Consider the following 16,730-nt stretch of genomic DNA (forward strand, 5'->3'; position numbering starts at 1 on the left):
TGTATCTAAGCCATTCCTGCCTCTCCATAGCCATAAAATATAACATTTTTATGTGATATTTAATATTGTCCTGACTGATCCAAATAAAAAACACAAGAACTTGTAATACTAAACCTAAAAAAAAAAAAAAAAAAAAAAAAAAAAGGGCCCGTTTCCACTTGTGCGGTGGGAATCAGCACGGCAAAAATTTGCATGCGGATGCGAATTTCGCATGTGGTTGTATGCGAATTTTCATGCGAATTCACATGGATGACGATGTATGCGAATTTAACCATGGCAGTGCCTGTGTGCTTTTCCATTGATTCCATGTGAAGTCGCATGAAAATTTGCATACCAAAACCGCATGCGAATTCCATATTAAATACATTGTATGCAAATCGCATAGCGGTATGCAAATTCTGATGGCTCTACAGTGCAGATTTTTTCTGCACAGAAAAACGCTCAGAAATCATGACAAGTGGAAACAGTCCCATCCACTTGTATTGTCTATGCGAATCTGCATGCAGGAAACGCATGCAGATTTGCTCTAGTGGAAACGGGCCCTGAGAGATTTTATTTTCTATAAAATATTAAACGTGTAAATTTTGACGAAAGTAGAACATACAACCTTTTAAATTACGTTTTTCATTTATCAGTGTTATGCAGATAGCACTTAATATTTCTTCATTTGAATAACATACGTGCGTGTGTACGGTATGTATATGAGAAAGTGAGAGACAGACAGACCAGAGAGAGAATAGAGAAAAAGAAATAAGAGAAAGAAATGAGACTATGAGAAGGAGAGAGATGGATATCTACATGCACAGCATCACTCCTGGTGAAAATTGAAATCCTTTAGCAGATAGTATTCTGCTGTATGTATGTATGTAATGTAAAATATACATGCGCTGGTCTCATCTCTAGCTTGACCTGAATTAAAAAGGACAGAGGGACTCAAAAACTTTCCACTCCTAGTGGAGGGACTTCCAATCATTGATAGAGGGAATTAGGGTGCGTACACACGTCCAACTTTTTCGAACAACTTGTCGTTTGACTTGTCGTTTGAACGACTTGTAGTGCAAACAACAAGTCGTTCAGTTGTCATGTACACTTTGACCAACAAAGCGGCTGATATGCTAATTTACATGTCGTTTAATCAACTTGATAATGGACTGGATAGAACAATTGACTAGATTAAATGACTGATCGAACGACTTGTTGCTTGAACTTCTGTTAGTTGGACAAATGACTAAAAGTCATTTGTACACATATACAGACCTAATGCTGGGAATACACAATGGCTTTTTTTTCCCATCCGATTGATTTTAGATTTCTTTTTCCGCTCGATTTTCCTTTCGATTCTCTTATCTTTTTGCATTCACTTCTATGAGAAATCGATCAGAAAAACAATCCAAAAGAAGATTGGACATGTCGTAAATTATCTAATCGAACTATCTGCCACAAAAACGTATGGTGTATTTCCAGCATAACAGTCATTTGAATGACAGTCCAACTGATCCGCTGAGCGAAATCGGACAAACCGCCTGTTATCAGTCGCTTTACAGTGCGTACACATGTCCAACTTGTCGTTCAAACAACAAGTCAGATGACAAGTTGTTCAAAAAAGTTGGATGGGTGTATGTACCTTTAGGCTGCTTTCACAGTGGGCCGTTACAGGCGCACGTTAGAGCAGCCTGTAATGCAGCCCAACTCACAGTAATGAAAAAATCAATGGGCTGTTCACAGTGCCAACGTTGCGTTAAATGTAACGCTGCACGTTCAAAGAAAGTGCAGCAGGTTGTGAGTTATAGGTGGTTTTAGCTGCGTTAGACTGTTTGCACATGATCAGTAAGGGGAGAGTCCGCTATTGTTACTAGCCACAAGGCTAATTAATATTCACTGCACTGTAGTGTTGTCCAGATCATGAACGATTCGGATCTTTGGATCTTTTTTGTGAGTCGAATCATCCGGATCACCACAATGAAGGATTCGGTTCACAGTGGATGTCTGGAAGAAACAGGAACTGCAGCTTCTGTGCACAAGCACAATCTTCCTGCTGCATCTCTTCCTTCCCCATTAGCACCCTTAAAGAGAATCTGTATTGTTAAAATCGCACAAAGGTAAACATACCAGTGCGTTAGGGGACATCTATTACCCTCTGTCACAATTTTGCTGCTCCCCGCCGCATTAAAAGTGGTTAAAAACAGTTTTAAAAAGTTTGTTTATAAACAAACAAAATGGCCACCAAAACAGGAAGTAGGTTGATGTACAGTATGTCCACACATAGAAAATACATTCATACACAAGCAGGCTGTATACAGCCTTCCTTTTTAATCTCAAGAGATCATTTGTGTGTTTCTTTCCCCCTGCAGCTATCTTCCACTGAAGTGTCAGGCTGTTTCTTCCTGCAGAGTGCAGACAGCTCTGCCTGTATGTAATTCCTCAGTATGTGAAAGCCCAGCCAGCTCAGAGGAGGATTTATCCAGCTTGTAAAAGATAGAGCAGAGAGAAGCTGCACTAATCTAAATAACACACAGGTAGTGTGCAGAGATGGGCCTGGAGGGGGGAGGTGCATCACAGAACCACAACACTGAAGAACTTGGCAGCCTTCCAGACACAGGCTGACAAGTCTGACAAGAGAGAGATAAGTTGATTTATTACAGAGATGGTGATAGTAGAACGTGCTGTAGTAAGCCAGAGCACATTAAAATAGATTTTGGAACTTATAGGATGGAAGAAAACCGGATGAAATTTTTGTTAAAATTTTTGCCCTCATTCTCCTGCACCTCTCACTCTGCTGCACCCCCTGCTTCCCTAGTAAAATGATTCAAAGATTCGGTTCAAAGTTCCGGATCTTTTCAATGATCCAATTTCGAATCATTGAAAAAATCCAGACTTCCCAGGATAGCACCAAGAGCCTTCATAACGCAGCTCAATCTGACGTCCAACTTCACCACCACCATGCGTTGCGTTAGGGGCACGTTATGCGACCTTAACATCACCTAAAAGGCAGCGGCTTGGTGTGAAGGAGGCCTTAAAGTGCTACAATGCAAATAAAGGAGGAGTGAAGTCTCTCACCCACTCTTTGTGGTGACCTAAACAGAAGACAGCAGTGTGAGAATTGAGGACACCAGCTTTCAGATCTGCTTTGTTTATATGTATTGCAAAGTATTTATACAGGTATTTAGAGGTTAAGCTGAGAGATTTAGGGCAGGAGTTGAATGTTTTCCCCACCCACAACTCTGCCCAAGAGGTCAGTCATAGCAGAACAGTGGGATGCAAGTAACCCCGCCCATTACTTGAAATAAACTAAACATGACAGCCTTCATATCCCTTTCACCTTGGATTCCCTTTAATGTATAGCAGACACTTAGCTTGTAAAAGTCTGAGCTGTTAAAGTGGATTGTAACATCCAAAAACAAACAAATGGCCAAAAATTGATCAGTGCCCCAAAAATATATAGTGAACCTTTTTTTCCCTGAAGTATGTTTGTTGTGGGAGGGACAGTAAGCTGTGGCAGTAGGTAGGGAAAATTTATAGAGGGCTGGAAATAAGAAAAAAATGGGAGGGAGCAGAAGTAAGGCAGGGAGAAAAAACCAGTAAAGATGGAGACCAACAGAAATATTTTCTTTTTATCATATTACATTTCTCCTACATCTGACAGTGAACACTAAAAAACAACAGGATAGGTAAGCTAAATAAGTGATTCCTTGTTGGACGATTTCATTTTTTTTCACTTAATATGCATACCTCCCAACGTTTTGAGATGAGAAAGAGGGACACTTAAGCCACGCCCCTGTTACAACCCTGGCCACGCCCCGCCACAACCCCTAGTCACGCATACCATAAAGATTTCATAAGAAAAATATATGTTTTATAATTCAAACCACACTCGTCCTTTCTATCCTGGTTAATTTTCCTTTATAGTAACATTTTAAAATTAGTAATATATCAATTTAAAGGATGGGAATAAAGTTGAGTCAATCAAACCCATTTTAGTAGAGAAATATATATAGATTTACATAGAAAGAGGGACAAGGTCCTGAAAGAGGGACAAATGAGGAGGAAAGAGGGACAGGGCTTCCAAAAAAGGGACTATGCTATGAATATGGCATTAAAGTCAGACCCAATTACAACATTTCAAAACCCCATCCCCTTTCAGATGTTACACGCAAATTCTTTTTTTTAATAAACATTCATTGGAATATTTTGAAGTAGTACAGAGTTCCCGTAAAAAACGACCAATGACAAGACTGGCTGACATCCAATTTTTTTCAACAGTGTACATCATAGCAATATATGTGGAGGCCAAGCACTGTCATGCAATTTTTTAATAATGCGTGAATCTTAGCTGAAATTAAAAAGGAAAAGCCATACCATCATGTAAGATAATAATCAATGACATATTTAAAGCATATCACCTCACTATCCAAGTAATCAATCAGAATCTATAATTAACAATCACCCAAGGTGCTCACTGTTAGAACGCCCTTGGGCTCAAAACCCGGATTCAGTACCCAAGCAGATCGTGCAACAATATAGTGAATGGATAATAGTTCCATAGCAGCATGGTGAGCAATAACCATTAAAAATGGTCATAAACCATATTCATGTAGTGTGAACCAAATAGATAATCTGAGTAAGACCAAGCGTGATAGACCGTGAACCACAGAGGAATAGGGTAGCCGAGATACTTAGCCGAGCTGGAGAGGTGTGGATGGCAGATCAGGGGCCCCCGGTGGACTACTCCACCGGTATCGAGGCAGTCACACCGCTTTTTCACAGAGCAGGGGATTCGGCTTTGGATTCCCCCGCTATAAATAAAAGCCCTATTTTTTATTTTCCCCTCTCTCCCTTTCCCCGCCAGCCAATGACAGTGATCGGCTGCCATAGGGATCAAGCTATGAGAGCCAATCACTCTTGAGACTCTATAGGGGACAGCCGAGTGACACAGCTGTCCCCAGTACAACTCTGCCGTAGATCGCAGCGCTGTACAATGTAAATAGATGGAGGTTTCGCCGTCTAACAGTCTCCTAGCGGTGCGCATGATCTCCTGCAAAACCCCGCCCCAGGACTTGACGCCAATTGACGTTTCGTGGTCCTGGGGCTGCCGGCCTCCTGACACCGATTGGCGTTAGGCGGTCGGGAGGGGGTTAAAGTTAATCCTTTTTTCAAAAAGTTACAGGTCAAATGCTGTACAAGTGTCTGTATCAAGACCCAAGTTTGCTAAAACAATTGAAGGTCTATCATTTTGGGCAATTTTTTTTTTTTTTTCTGAAGACCAATAGGAGTCCACCACTAAAGACCCCTCATACAATATATGCCCCATGCTCAGTTCAGTTATATTCTACAGCTCAGCAGCCAATATTATAAATGAGATAATTTCAAGTTGATGTAAATGTCATGTTCCTTTTATTCCCATTTTTGCAGCTTGTAAGTGGACCAATCCCAAACCATTTAGATCTTCCCCACTTCATACGTTTATTGCACTGGCTTAAAGTTAGTGCAGTATCACAAAGTGTATTCTGATCATAGACAAGTTAGGGTGCATTCACACTATGCAGAGGGAAGGTTCAGGATCCCATAGCGCCTTCTGTCTCCTCGGTCCGCCGCTGTCCCCCATAAAAATTCCTTTCTTCCGGAAGTCCTTAGAGGGCTTTGGAAGCACTTGGAGACACAAGTACTTCAATGCCTCCTGACAACTTATACAACCAGTGAGTTAAATGACTAACGGGGAAGGACTGGGGGCACGGCGGAAGGACCGCGAAGACTCTGTGGAATCCAGGACTTCCCTTTCCACAGGTAACCATTTTATTTCATGGAAAAAGAAAAAATCTGTATTAGCAGCATACAGAGGCACACAACATGTTTCGAGTGTAGCCTTTCCTCAGGTGTGCCACACCCCACACCAGTGACACCTTTATACCCCACCCACAGGAAATCACATGACCCAATTCCAGGTCACATGATCAAATAGCAGCAAAATATTCTATACAAAATTAAATTCACGTCGGGGATACTACACATTCCAATGTCTAGCCCAGTTAAATCACTGAGGATCGTTCACCCAGAAAGGACAAATAATAGTTATATATCTTTTTTCATCAATAACGATAACAATTACGATATACAGGGAGTGCAGAATTAGGAAAATGAGTATTTTGACCACATCATCCTCTTTATGCATGTTGTCTTACTCCAAGCTGTATAGGCTCAAAAGCCTACTACCAATTAAGCATATTAGGTGATGTGCATCTCTGTAATGAGAAGGGGTGTGGTCTAATGACATCAACACCCTATATCAGCTGTGCATAATTATTAGGCAACTTCCTTTCCTTTGGCAAAATGGGTCAAAAGAAGGACTTGACTTAGGTTCAGAAAAGTAAAAAATAGTGAGATATCTTGCAGAGGCATTCAGCACTCTTAAAATTGCAAAGCTTCTGAAGCGTGATCATCGAACAATCAAGCGTTTCATTCAAAATAGTCAACAGGGTCGCAAGAAGCGTGTGAAAAAACCAAGGCGCAAAATAACTGCCCATGAACTGAGAAAAGTCAAGCGTGCAGCTGCCAAGATGCCACTTGCCACCAGTTTGGCCATATTTCAGAGCTGCAACATCACTGGAGTGCCCAAAAACACAAGGTGTGCAATACTCAGAGACATGGCCAAGGTAAGAAAGGCTGAAAGACGACCACCACTGAACAAGACACACAAGCTGAAAAGTCAAGACTGGGCCAAGAAATCTCAAGACTGATTTTTCAAAGGTTTTATGGACTGGTGAAATGAGTGAGTCTTGATGGGCCAGATGGATGGGCCCGTGGCTGGATTGGTAAAGGGCAGAGAGCTCCAGTCCGACTCCGACGCCAGCAAGGTGGAGGTGGAGTACTGGTTTGGGCTGGTATCATCAAAGATGAGCTTGTGGGGCCTTTTCGGGTTGAGGATGGAGTCAAGCTCAACTCCCAGTCCTACTGCCAGTTTCTGAAAGACACCTTCTTCAAGCAGTGGTACAGGAAGAAGTCTGCATCCTTCAAGGAAAAAATGATTTTCATGCAGGACAATGCTCCATCACACGCGTTCAAGTACTCCACAGCGTGGCTGGCAAGAAAGGGTATAAAAGAAAAAAAACTAATGACATGGTCTCCTTGTTCACCAGATCTAAACCCCATTGAAAACCTGTGGTCCATCATAAAATGTTAGATTTACAAGGAGGGAAAACAGTACACCTCTCTGAACAGTGTCTGGGAGGCTGTGGTTGCTGCTGCACGCAACGTTGATGGTGAACAGATCAAAACACTGACAGAATCCATGGATGGCAGGCTTTTGAGTGTCCTTGCAAAGAAAGGTGGCTATATTGGTCACTGATTTGTTTTTGTATTTGAATGTCAGAAATGTATATTTGTGAATGTTGAGATGTTATATTGGTTTCACTGGTAAAAAATAATAATTGAAATGGGTATATATTTGTTTTTTGTTAAGTTGCCTAATAATTATGCACAGTAATATTCTCTTGCACACACAGATATCCCCCTATAATAGCTAAAACTAAAAACTTTCAAAAATATTCAGCTTTGATATTAATGAGTTTTTTGGGTTCATTGAGAACATTGTTGTTGTTAAATAATAAAATTATTCCTCAAAAATACAACTTGCCTAATAATTCTGCACTCCCTGTAGTGCTGTTTTCAGACTTTCATAGGCAGATATTCTAACCCAGGGGTTGGGAACCTATGGCTCAGGAGCCAGATGTGGCTCTTGATGGCTACATCTGGCTCACAGACAAATCAGTAGGGGTCGATTCACTAAGCTACACTGCTCAAGCAGCGCAGCTTAGTGTGGCAGCGCAAGTAAAATGTTCAGAGTAGACACGCTACTGCTGTAGCATGCACTACTAACTTACTCGCGCACCCCCAAAACTAACAGCCGCTCCAATTGTCCCAGTCTGAACCCTGTCAGGTCCAGTGACTTTGTTGGACGAGATTCCCGCACTTTGATTGGCCCAATAGACTGCCTGTCACTTGACAGGCAGCCTATTGGGCCAAAGTGTGGGAATCTTGTCCTACAAGTCCGGGAATCAACCCCCAAGTCTGTTAGCTAATTGTACAAGCTGTTAGTCTGTATTTCTCCTGTCTGGCCCTCGGGGAAATTGCTGATGTTGCTGAAACCCAAGAGAAGCTGAAGACGTGTCTGACACTGCTGCTGCCTGGCGGATCAACTGTATACACATTACCATGGCAACAGGGACAGCCCTCTGCTGCACATGTTCACTGTGCCAGTTTGAAACATTGTATGGCTCTAACGGAATTAAATTTTGAAAATGTGGCATTTATGGCTCTCAGCCAAAAAGGTTACTGACCCCTGTGCTTTGGAGAAAGCACATCAAAAGGAAACTTTTAAGCTCAGGTTCTCATTCAGAGCATTTGGGCATACACAGTTAACTCATCGAATTAATTTAGCTTCACATTGCAACAGCAGTTTCTTCCTGTCAACACTGTCAATCAGGAACACATACCTCCATTACCGCGGAGGGCCGATCTCCAAGTGCCTCATGCTACTTCCTGTTTAAACAGGAAGTAGCGACAGACACTTAGTCTGCCGCTGTTAATTGCAGGAGGGGAGCGTGCTGAGGGGAGAGCCTGAGGTGACGGGGGGGGGGGCCTGCAGCCCCTATTGTTACGCCACTGTGTATTACTGAACACACGAGACACATTAAAGCTTTTATTACATACACCGAATGACTCTACTGTGTAAATTAATGATTTGTTGTACAATTCACAGGGAGCAAGAGGAGCGTCCATCTGCAGAGCAGCTACTACAACATGCCTTCACAAGGAGGAGATCCCCAGATCATTCCGAACACTAAACAGAAACGCTGCACATCATACAAGGAAGCAGGGAGACGTCTTGTTAAAGTTCATGCCAAATCCAGCACTAAACTTGCCAATCTCCACTGGTCGGATACCAGGGACAAATATAGTTCAGCCAAATTTTACCCCAAATTTAAACCACTTCCAAGTTGCACCAGTAAAAAGGTTTTTTTCTCTGGCAGGGAAGCAGCAGCAGTGACTGGAATGGGTGTGAGAAGGCGAGCAAGGAACTTTCACGTTCCATGGCATTGTACCGGCGTGTTGGACGGCTTGAGAAGGTCAGCGTGGAACTTTAATACGGACCATTTGTGTACCATGGTATTGTACCGGCATGTTGGATGCAGTCAGACACCATAGGGAACGCCTGAAGACCACACAAAGGAGAGTGGACCAGCCCAAACTGAGCCATCAGTGCTTTGTAGATATCACCTGAACTCAGAATGTGAAGTAATATGGGACACATTGAGAGAAGAATGCAAAGAATAAGCTCTGGCTCCTGACAAAGGGATTATGATGCTCCTCATACCTACATGATGTGATTCACACAAAGCCAGAAGCCAAGGCGATCTGTCCAGCATAGGATTTTAGATTAAAGTAAAAAGAAACCATGCATGCGAAGGGGCAAAACTACACAAAAAAAGCATTACTAGTAAAAAAAAAAAAAAAAAAAAAAAAAACACTTTAGCCAATCCCCATCATGACTCCTGGCAGCCAATCAGGGACAGAAGTACAAATCATTTGGCCCCTTAATGTTCACAACCCTTCCCTTGCCTCCTTTGGTGGTCCTCACAGCCTGATGGCCCATCTTACAAGGCTCATAAAACAAGTGTGGCCATGAGGATCGCCCATAACAAGTGTAGCCACTAAAACACCTGATCTGGAGTATCAGAGAAAATGAAAGGTTAGTAGTTGGGCCGCACGCACACACGCACGGGTTAGTAGTTGGGCCGCACACACACGGAAAGGTTAGTAGTTGGGCCGCACACACACGGAAAGGTTAGTAGTTGGGCCGCACACACACGGAAAGGTTAGTAGTTGGGCCGCACACACACGGAAAGGTTAGTAGTTGGGCCGCACACACACGGAAAGGTTAGTAGTTGGGCCGCACACACACGGAAAGGTTAGTAGTTGGGCCGCACACACACGGAAAGGTTAGTAGTTGGGCCGCACACACACGGAAAGGTTAGTAGTTGGGCCGCACACACACGGAAAGGTTAGTAGTTGGGCCGCACACACACGGAAAGGTTAGTAGTTGGGGCGCACACACACGGAAAGGTTAGTAGTTGGGCCGCACACACACGGAAAGGTTAGTAGTTGGGGCGCACACACACGGAAAGGTTAGTAGTTGGGCCGCACACACACGGAAAGGTTAGTAGTTGGGCCGCACACACACGGAAAGGTTAGTAGTTGGGGCGCACACACACGGAAAGGTTAGTAGTTGGGGCGCACACACACGGAAAGGTTAGTAGTTGGGCCGCACACACACGGAAAGGTTAGTAGTTGGGCCGCACACACACGGAAAGGTTAGTAGTTGGGGCGCACACACACGGAAAGGTTAGTAGTTGGGCCGCACACACACGGAAAGGTTAGTAGTTGGGCCGCACACACACGGAAAGGTTAGTAGTTGGGGCGCACACACACGGAAAGGTTAGTAGTTGGGCCGCACACACACGGAAAGGTTAGTAGTTGGGCCGCACACACACGGAAAGGTTAGTAGTTGGGCCGCACACACACGGAAAGGTTAGTAGTTGGGCCGCACACACACGGAAAGGTTAGTAGTTGGGCCGCACACACACGGAAAGGTTAGTAGTTGGGCCGCACACACACGGAAAGGTTAGTAGTTGGGCCGCACACACACGGAAAGGTTAGTAGTTGGGCCGCACACACACGGAAAGGTTAGTAGTTGGGCCGCACACACACGGAAAGGTTAGTAGTTGGGCCGCACACACACGGAAAGGTTAGTAGTTGGGCCGCACACACACGGAAAGGTTAGTAGTTGGGCCGCACGCACACGGAAAGGTTAGTAGTTGGGCCGCACGCACACGGAAAGGTTAGTAGTTGGGCCGCACACACACTTCAGATGATATAATTCTTGGATCTAACTTTTCCATTAGTGGGCCATATCCTATTCGCTTTTCTCTGGAGTTTTCTCCAAGAAGATCTAAATTATAACATTTTTCAGAAAAACAAGTAGGAAAAAAAAGTGTAATAAACTTATTCTGAGTAACTTCTTGCTTGCTGGAAGCTTTTAGGCCTCGATCACATCTAAAATCAATTGCAAACGCTTTGCAATCTTGTGCGCTTTTCCCCCCTCCCGGCGCTCTACAAGCGCTGCGTTTTCGGTAAAAGCGCTTTTCTAAGCGCTCTTCCAGAGCACGTCAGGAAGTGAACTAAGAAAAGAATAAACACAATGTATTTCTTAAATATGCGAACAAAGATTTTGTGAGCTTTTGCGTTTTCCCTATACCTTCCATTAAGGTAAAAGAAAAAAATAAATAAATGGTACAGGCATCGCTTTGCTGAGCGGATTGGAAACCGCTCTGATGTGAACTCTCTCATAGGAAATCATTGCACAAGTGTTTTAGGGAGATTTTGAAAATCGCCTGCACTTGAAAAAAAAAAAAAGGGGGGCAAAAAACGCCCTTCGTGTGAATGAGCCCTAAAAGTATTTTATTGATGAGGAATGAAAATATCTCCTTGGAGAAAACTCAGGAGAAAGGTTAATGGGATATGGCCCAGTGTTTCACATACCTGTCTTTTTCTATCGATGTTTTCAATCGCAGTACAAAGTATTTTCTTGCTTGCAGGCAATTTAAAAAGGCATTTTATTGACAAGGTGTAAACTTATCAGAAAAAGTTAATTGCATATGGGCCAATGTTTATTATTATTATTAAAAAAAAACCACAGCCTTTACAGCTGAATCCCCCCCCCCCCCCCCACAAAAAAAAAAAAAAAGCTTGTATAGTAATCTACCAATATTTCCCATCCTGCTCGAACAAATAAATGTATAGATTTGGTCAGGCCAAGTTCGCAGCGGGACGTTAAAGTCGTATATTAAAAACATTTAACGCAGAATAGCACACTGCAATGAAAAATCAATGCACCGTTCCCAGTGCACGCGTTGCGTTGGTGACCAACGCTGCACGTTAAAGGGGCACTATTGCGAATTCCTTTGTTTTTAGTCCCTTTAACATAAATATGTGTAAGTGGAGCGATATTATTGCCACTTATTGTGGCTGATCAAAAGTATTTTTTACATTGCCACTAACCATTCAGAGCTAGTGAGTCACGTCGGAAGATTTACCTTTCTGACGCGACTTGGCATAATCCATTCTGCAGTAGGAGGCATCTGTATTTGTAGATACTGCAGCCGTTACATCTCCCCCCCCCCTCCCCTCTGGTCAGCCCAGCTAAGTTTGGTCCAAATTGTAACTGCACTATCGTGCAGTTACGGAGATCTGTGTGGGCTGCAGCCGCCGTACGGGTCTACAGTTACATGCTGCCCGCTGAGGACCTCTTATTTAAAGCTGGCACAGGGATGGACACCTATTGGTGTCCGTTGCTGTGGTAACCAGCAATCTGCTTTCTAATTGCGCAAGACAGCGGCGGCATTAGCGAGAAGACACAAACGCAAACACATCTTGTGTTTGTGTCTTCTCGCTGATGCCGCCGCTGTCTTGCGCAATTAGAAAGCCGATTGCTGGTTACCACAGCAACGGACACCAATAGGTGTCCGTCCCTGTGCCAGCTTTAAATAAGAGGTCCTCAGCGGGCAGCATGTAACTGTAGACCCGTACGGCGGCTGCAGCCCACACAGATCTCCGTAACTGCACGATAGTGCAGTTACAATTTGGACCAAACTTAGCTGGGCTGACCAGAGGGGGGGGGGGAGGAGATGTAACGGCTGCAGTATCTACAAATACAGATGCCTCCTACTGCAGAATGGATTATGCCAAGTCGCGTCAGAAAGGTAAATCTTCCGACGTGACTCACTAGCTCTGAATGGTTAGTGGCAATGTAAAAAATACTTTTGATCAGCTACAATAAGTGGCAATAACATCGCTCCACTTACACATATTTATGCTAAAGGGACTAAAAACAAAGGAATTCGCAATAGTGCCCCTTTAAGTGAAAGTACTGCATGCTGTGCGTTATACACGTCATCAACTGCGTTAGACTGTTTGCATCCAAGTCATTACTGAGCATATATGTATACTTTTCATTGCCTGTATGCTCTGCTGTATTGACGGTAACGCTGCGTTGCGACTTTTTTGGCGCGTTGCAAGTCGCATCAAAAATCACCGTTCCACTGTGATTCTAGCCTCAGAGTCAGGCAGCTATCTGCCAATTTCCATCGATCAAGCAGAAAGGAACAATCGATTGCCAATCTGATAAAATGATTGAATTGAACGGTCGATCAAACAGGAAAACCGAGTACTGTCTGGGCACCTTTAGTTATATGAAGCACTTCGGGACTACAACCATACTCTTGTACACAAGTACAGTTTTCCTATCTGGAATTTCAGGAACCGCCCTTGGAACACGCATATAGCCTACTGATGCTACAACACCTGCTTGGCACAGCTGGCCCAGAATGCTTTGAGGCTATTGAAGAAGCCGGCCAGGAAAGAAGAATGTTAAAAATTAAGTCAGCTGGTACATCCTACGCATTTTAGTGCAGCCCTCAGGAAACAAGGGGTGCTTCACTCCTTAGTGCAGCAGTTGATTGTTGCTGGTTTCCTTTCTGATTTGCAATTACAGCTCACTTACTCCTTCACTAAGTGTGAACCCAGCCCCCAGCAGTGACATTAGTAAGGGGAGGGGAAAACTGCTTCCAACTGAAGCCACACCTCCCTACTGACAACCTATGCCATGAAGGGGAGGAGCAATTGAGCAACAAATGCATGTCTGCAGCAAGGCAACTAAGTGATCAACTGTTGCACCATGTACAATACAATTCATTACTACAGTAATCACTGCATTCGGAAAAAGAGGTCCTTGAGTTCAGGCCTTATGTTTGATTCAGAACAAAGTGTAAATATTTTTTTTGTACTTTTAACTTCTGTTTGATGTCATTTGTGAACTGAATTTAACATCCTGTGTTAAATTATAAAATAAAATCCTGTTTTAGTAGCTCTGTTTAGGAGAGATTTCATCAGATGTTCCAGAGACATTGGCCTCGATCCATAAAGCATTACCGCATGCGGTAATGCTAAAAACAGCTGACTTTACTGAGCACTTAGGAAAATGTCCATTCATAAAGGCTGTTACCACATGAAAAGCTCAAATTACCGAGCAGTAAGATAAATTCCCGATTTGTGCGGTAAACACCTCCACAAATGTCAGTAAATGTGAATTCCTAAAAGTTAGAACATGGGGCAACAAGCCGAAAAATTACCGGCTGCTCTGGGCTGGCGATAGGAGAGTGATCTGAGAGCGCCGGTAACAGTGAAAGCCACAAGCAGAGGGGATAAGCTATGACTGACAGGAGCAGAAGCCAATAGAAACAGCTCCTGTCTGCTTCAGGTCCTGCTTATCCGATCGTGATAGGAAGCGCAGGCTTTGGGGGCGGAATAAATGTTTCTACCACCCACGTAGTGAGCAGAGAGAAGGGAACAAGTGAAGTTTCCGTTGCAGCCCTTCGGCAGTGTTTATCCTCTTCAGTTCCTGTTAGATGCTTTCCCTATACTAGCTATTTATCTTCAAAGCAGGGCATGTGTAATGTCTCCTAGAAGTTCATTAAAGCTGTGTCAATTATATAAAATGTTAACAGAGACTGACAGATTCAGAGCCGAGCAGAGGCAGTATAACAAGCAGTATAGCAAAGCATGCACATCAAAGGGTTGTTGGGCTGCATTGTAATGCCCCCACTGCATGGAGATTTGTCTATTGAAGCGCTAAATTACCGAACTATCACACCTCTGAACATTTTTATGAATCAGCATACCAAAGTCTAAAATACAGAATGCGGTGATTTACTGAGCATTTTACATTTACCGCACACAGCTCTATGAATCAAGGCCATTATGGGAAAAATAAAAACACAGTTTGTATTGGGAAGATAAGACAGAAGTACTGTTCTTTTTTATGACTGTTCAACAGGGGTTGGACTCTTACTTCCTGTGAATTCCTTTACAACAAGGAACATTGGAGTAGTGATGGTAGCTACTAGTGTTGAGTGCTACGAGTAGCTACTCGTAATTAAAATTTAAATTGGATAGTGTTGCCCATGGTGAGGTTGTTACCTATGCCGCCGCCTATATGGTCCACGTAACTCCACTACTTCCTCCTTCCAGGTTTGAAGGAGGAAGTTTACGAGTAGCTACCATCACTATAATGGAGTCTCTCCAGCAAAAGCACAGGAAGCAAATTACAATTTAAATTATTTTAACATAAAAAAATAAATAAAAATAAAGCTTACATATACCCCATTTTAGACCTGCTGCAAAATGCTGTTGAGGGGGGTTGGCAGTGCTGCATTCGGCAGCCCCTCTCTCTCTGGATGCCGCACTCGGCAGCCCGGCAGCCCCTCTCTCTCTGGATGCCGCACTCGGCAGCCCCTCGCTCTCTGGATGCCGCACTCGGCAGCCCCTCGCTCTCTGGATGCCGCACTCGGCAGCCCCTCGCTCTCTGGATGCCGCACTCGGCAGCCCCTCGCTCTCTGGATGCCGCACTCGGCAGCCCCTCGCTCTCTGGATGCCGCACTCGGCAGCCCCTCGCTCTCTGGATGCCGCACTCGGCAGCCCCTCGCTCTCTGGATGCCGCACTCGGCAGCCCCTCGCTCTCTGGATGCCGCACTCGGCAGCCCCTCGCTCTCTGGATGCCGCACTCGGCAGCCCGAGGGCAGCCCCTCGCTCTCTGGATGCCGCACTCGGCAGCCCCTCGCTCTCTGGATGCCGCACTCGGCAGCCCCTCGCTCTCTGGATGCCGCACTCGGCAGCCCCTCGCTCTCTGGATGCCGCACTCGGCAGCCCCTCGCTCTCTGGATGCCGCACTCGGCAGCCCCTCGCTCTCTGGATGCCGCACTCGGCAGCCCCTCGCTCTCTGGATGCCGCACTCGGCAGCCCCTCGCTCTCTGGATGCCGCACTCGGCAGCCCCTCGCTCTCTGGATGCCGCACTCGGCAGCCCCTCGCTCTCTGGATGCCGCACTCGGCAGCCCCTCGCTCTCTGGATGCCGCACTCGGCAGCCCCTCGCTCTCTCGCTCTCTGGATGCCGCACTCGGCAGCCCCTCTCTCTCTCGCTCTCTGGATGCCGCACTCGGCAGCCCCTCTCTCTCTCGCTCTCTGGATGCCGCACTCGGCAGCCCCTCTCTCTCTCGCTCTCTGGATGCCGCACTCGGCAGCCCCTCTCTCTCTCTCGCTCTCTGGATGCCGCACTCGGCAGCCCCTCTCTCTCTCGCTCTCTGGATGCCGCACTCGGCAGCCCCTCTCTCTCGCTCTCTGGATGCCGCACTCGGCAGCCCCTCTCTCTCTCGCTCTCTGGATGCCGCACTCGGCAGCCCCTCTCTCTCTCGCTCTCTGGATGCCGCACTCGGCAGCCCCTCTCTCTCTCGCTCTCTGGATGCCGCACTCGGCAGCCCCTCTCTCTCTCGCTCTCTGGATGCCGCACTCGGCAGCCCCTCTCTCGCTCTCTGGATGCCGCACTCGGCAGCCTCTCTCTCGCTCTCTGGATGCCGCACTCGGCAGCCTCTCTCTCGCTCTCTGGATGCCGCACTCGGCAGCCTCTCTCTCTCTCTGGATGCCGCACTCGGCAGCCTCTCTCTCTCTCTCTGGATGCCGCACTCGGCAGGCCCTCTCTCTCTGGATGCCGCACTCGGCAGGCCCTCTCTCTCTGGATGCCGCACTCGGCAGGCCCTCTCTCTCTGGATGCCGCACTCGGCAGGCCCT

General features: G+C 45.5%; 2 protein-coding genes across 3 annotated transcripts in view; one reads left to right on the plus strand and one right to left on the minus strand.

Annotated features, from left to right (window-relative positions):
• MAP3K19 (mitogen-activated protein kinase kinase kinase 19) overlaps window positions 1–9,459 on the plus strand; it is a 61,867-nt gene extending 52,408 nt beyond the window's left edge. The window contains exon 14 of the mRNA XM_068245931.1: window positions 8,753–9,459. Coding sequence (XP_068102032.1) covers window positions 8,753–8,837 — 85 coding nt within the window. The 3' untranslated portion in view covers window positions 8,838–9,459. The remainder of the gene's footprint in view (window positions 1–8,752) is intronic.
• The window catches only part of CCNT2 (cyclin T2), a 79,597-nt gene that overhangs the window by 13,777 nt on the left and 49,090 nt on the right, over window positions 1–16,730 (minus strand). The gene's annotated exons all lie outside the window — the stretch shown is intronic.

The sequence above is a fragment of the Hyperolius riggenbachi genome, chromosome 7 (assembly GCF_040937935.1).
Source record: "Hyperolius riggenbachi isolate aHypRig1 chromosome 7, aHypRig1.pri, whole genome shotgun sequence".
Classification (NCBI taxonomy): Eukaryota; Metazoa; Chordata; class Amphibia; order Anura; family Hyperoliidae; genus Hyperolius; species Hyperolius riggenbachi.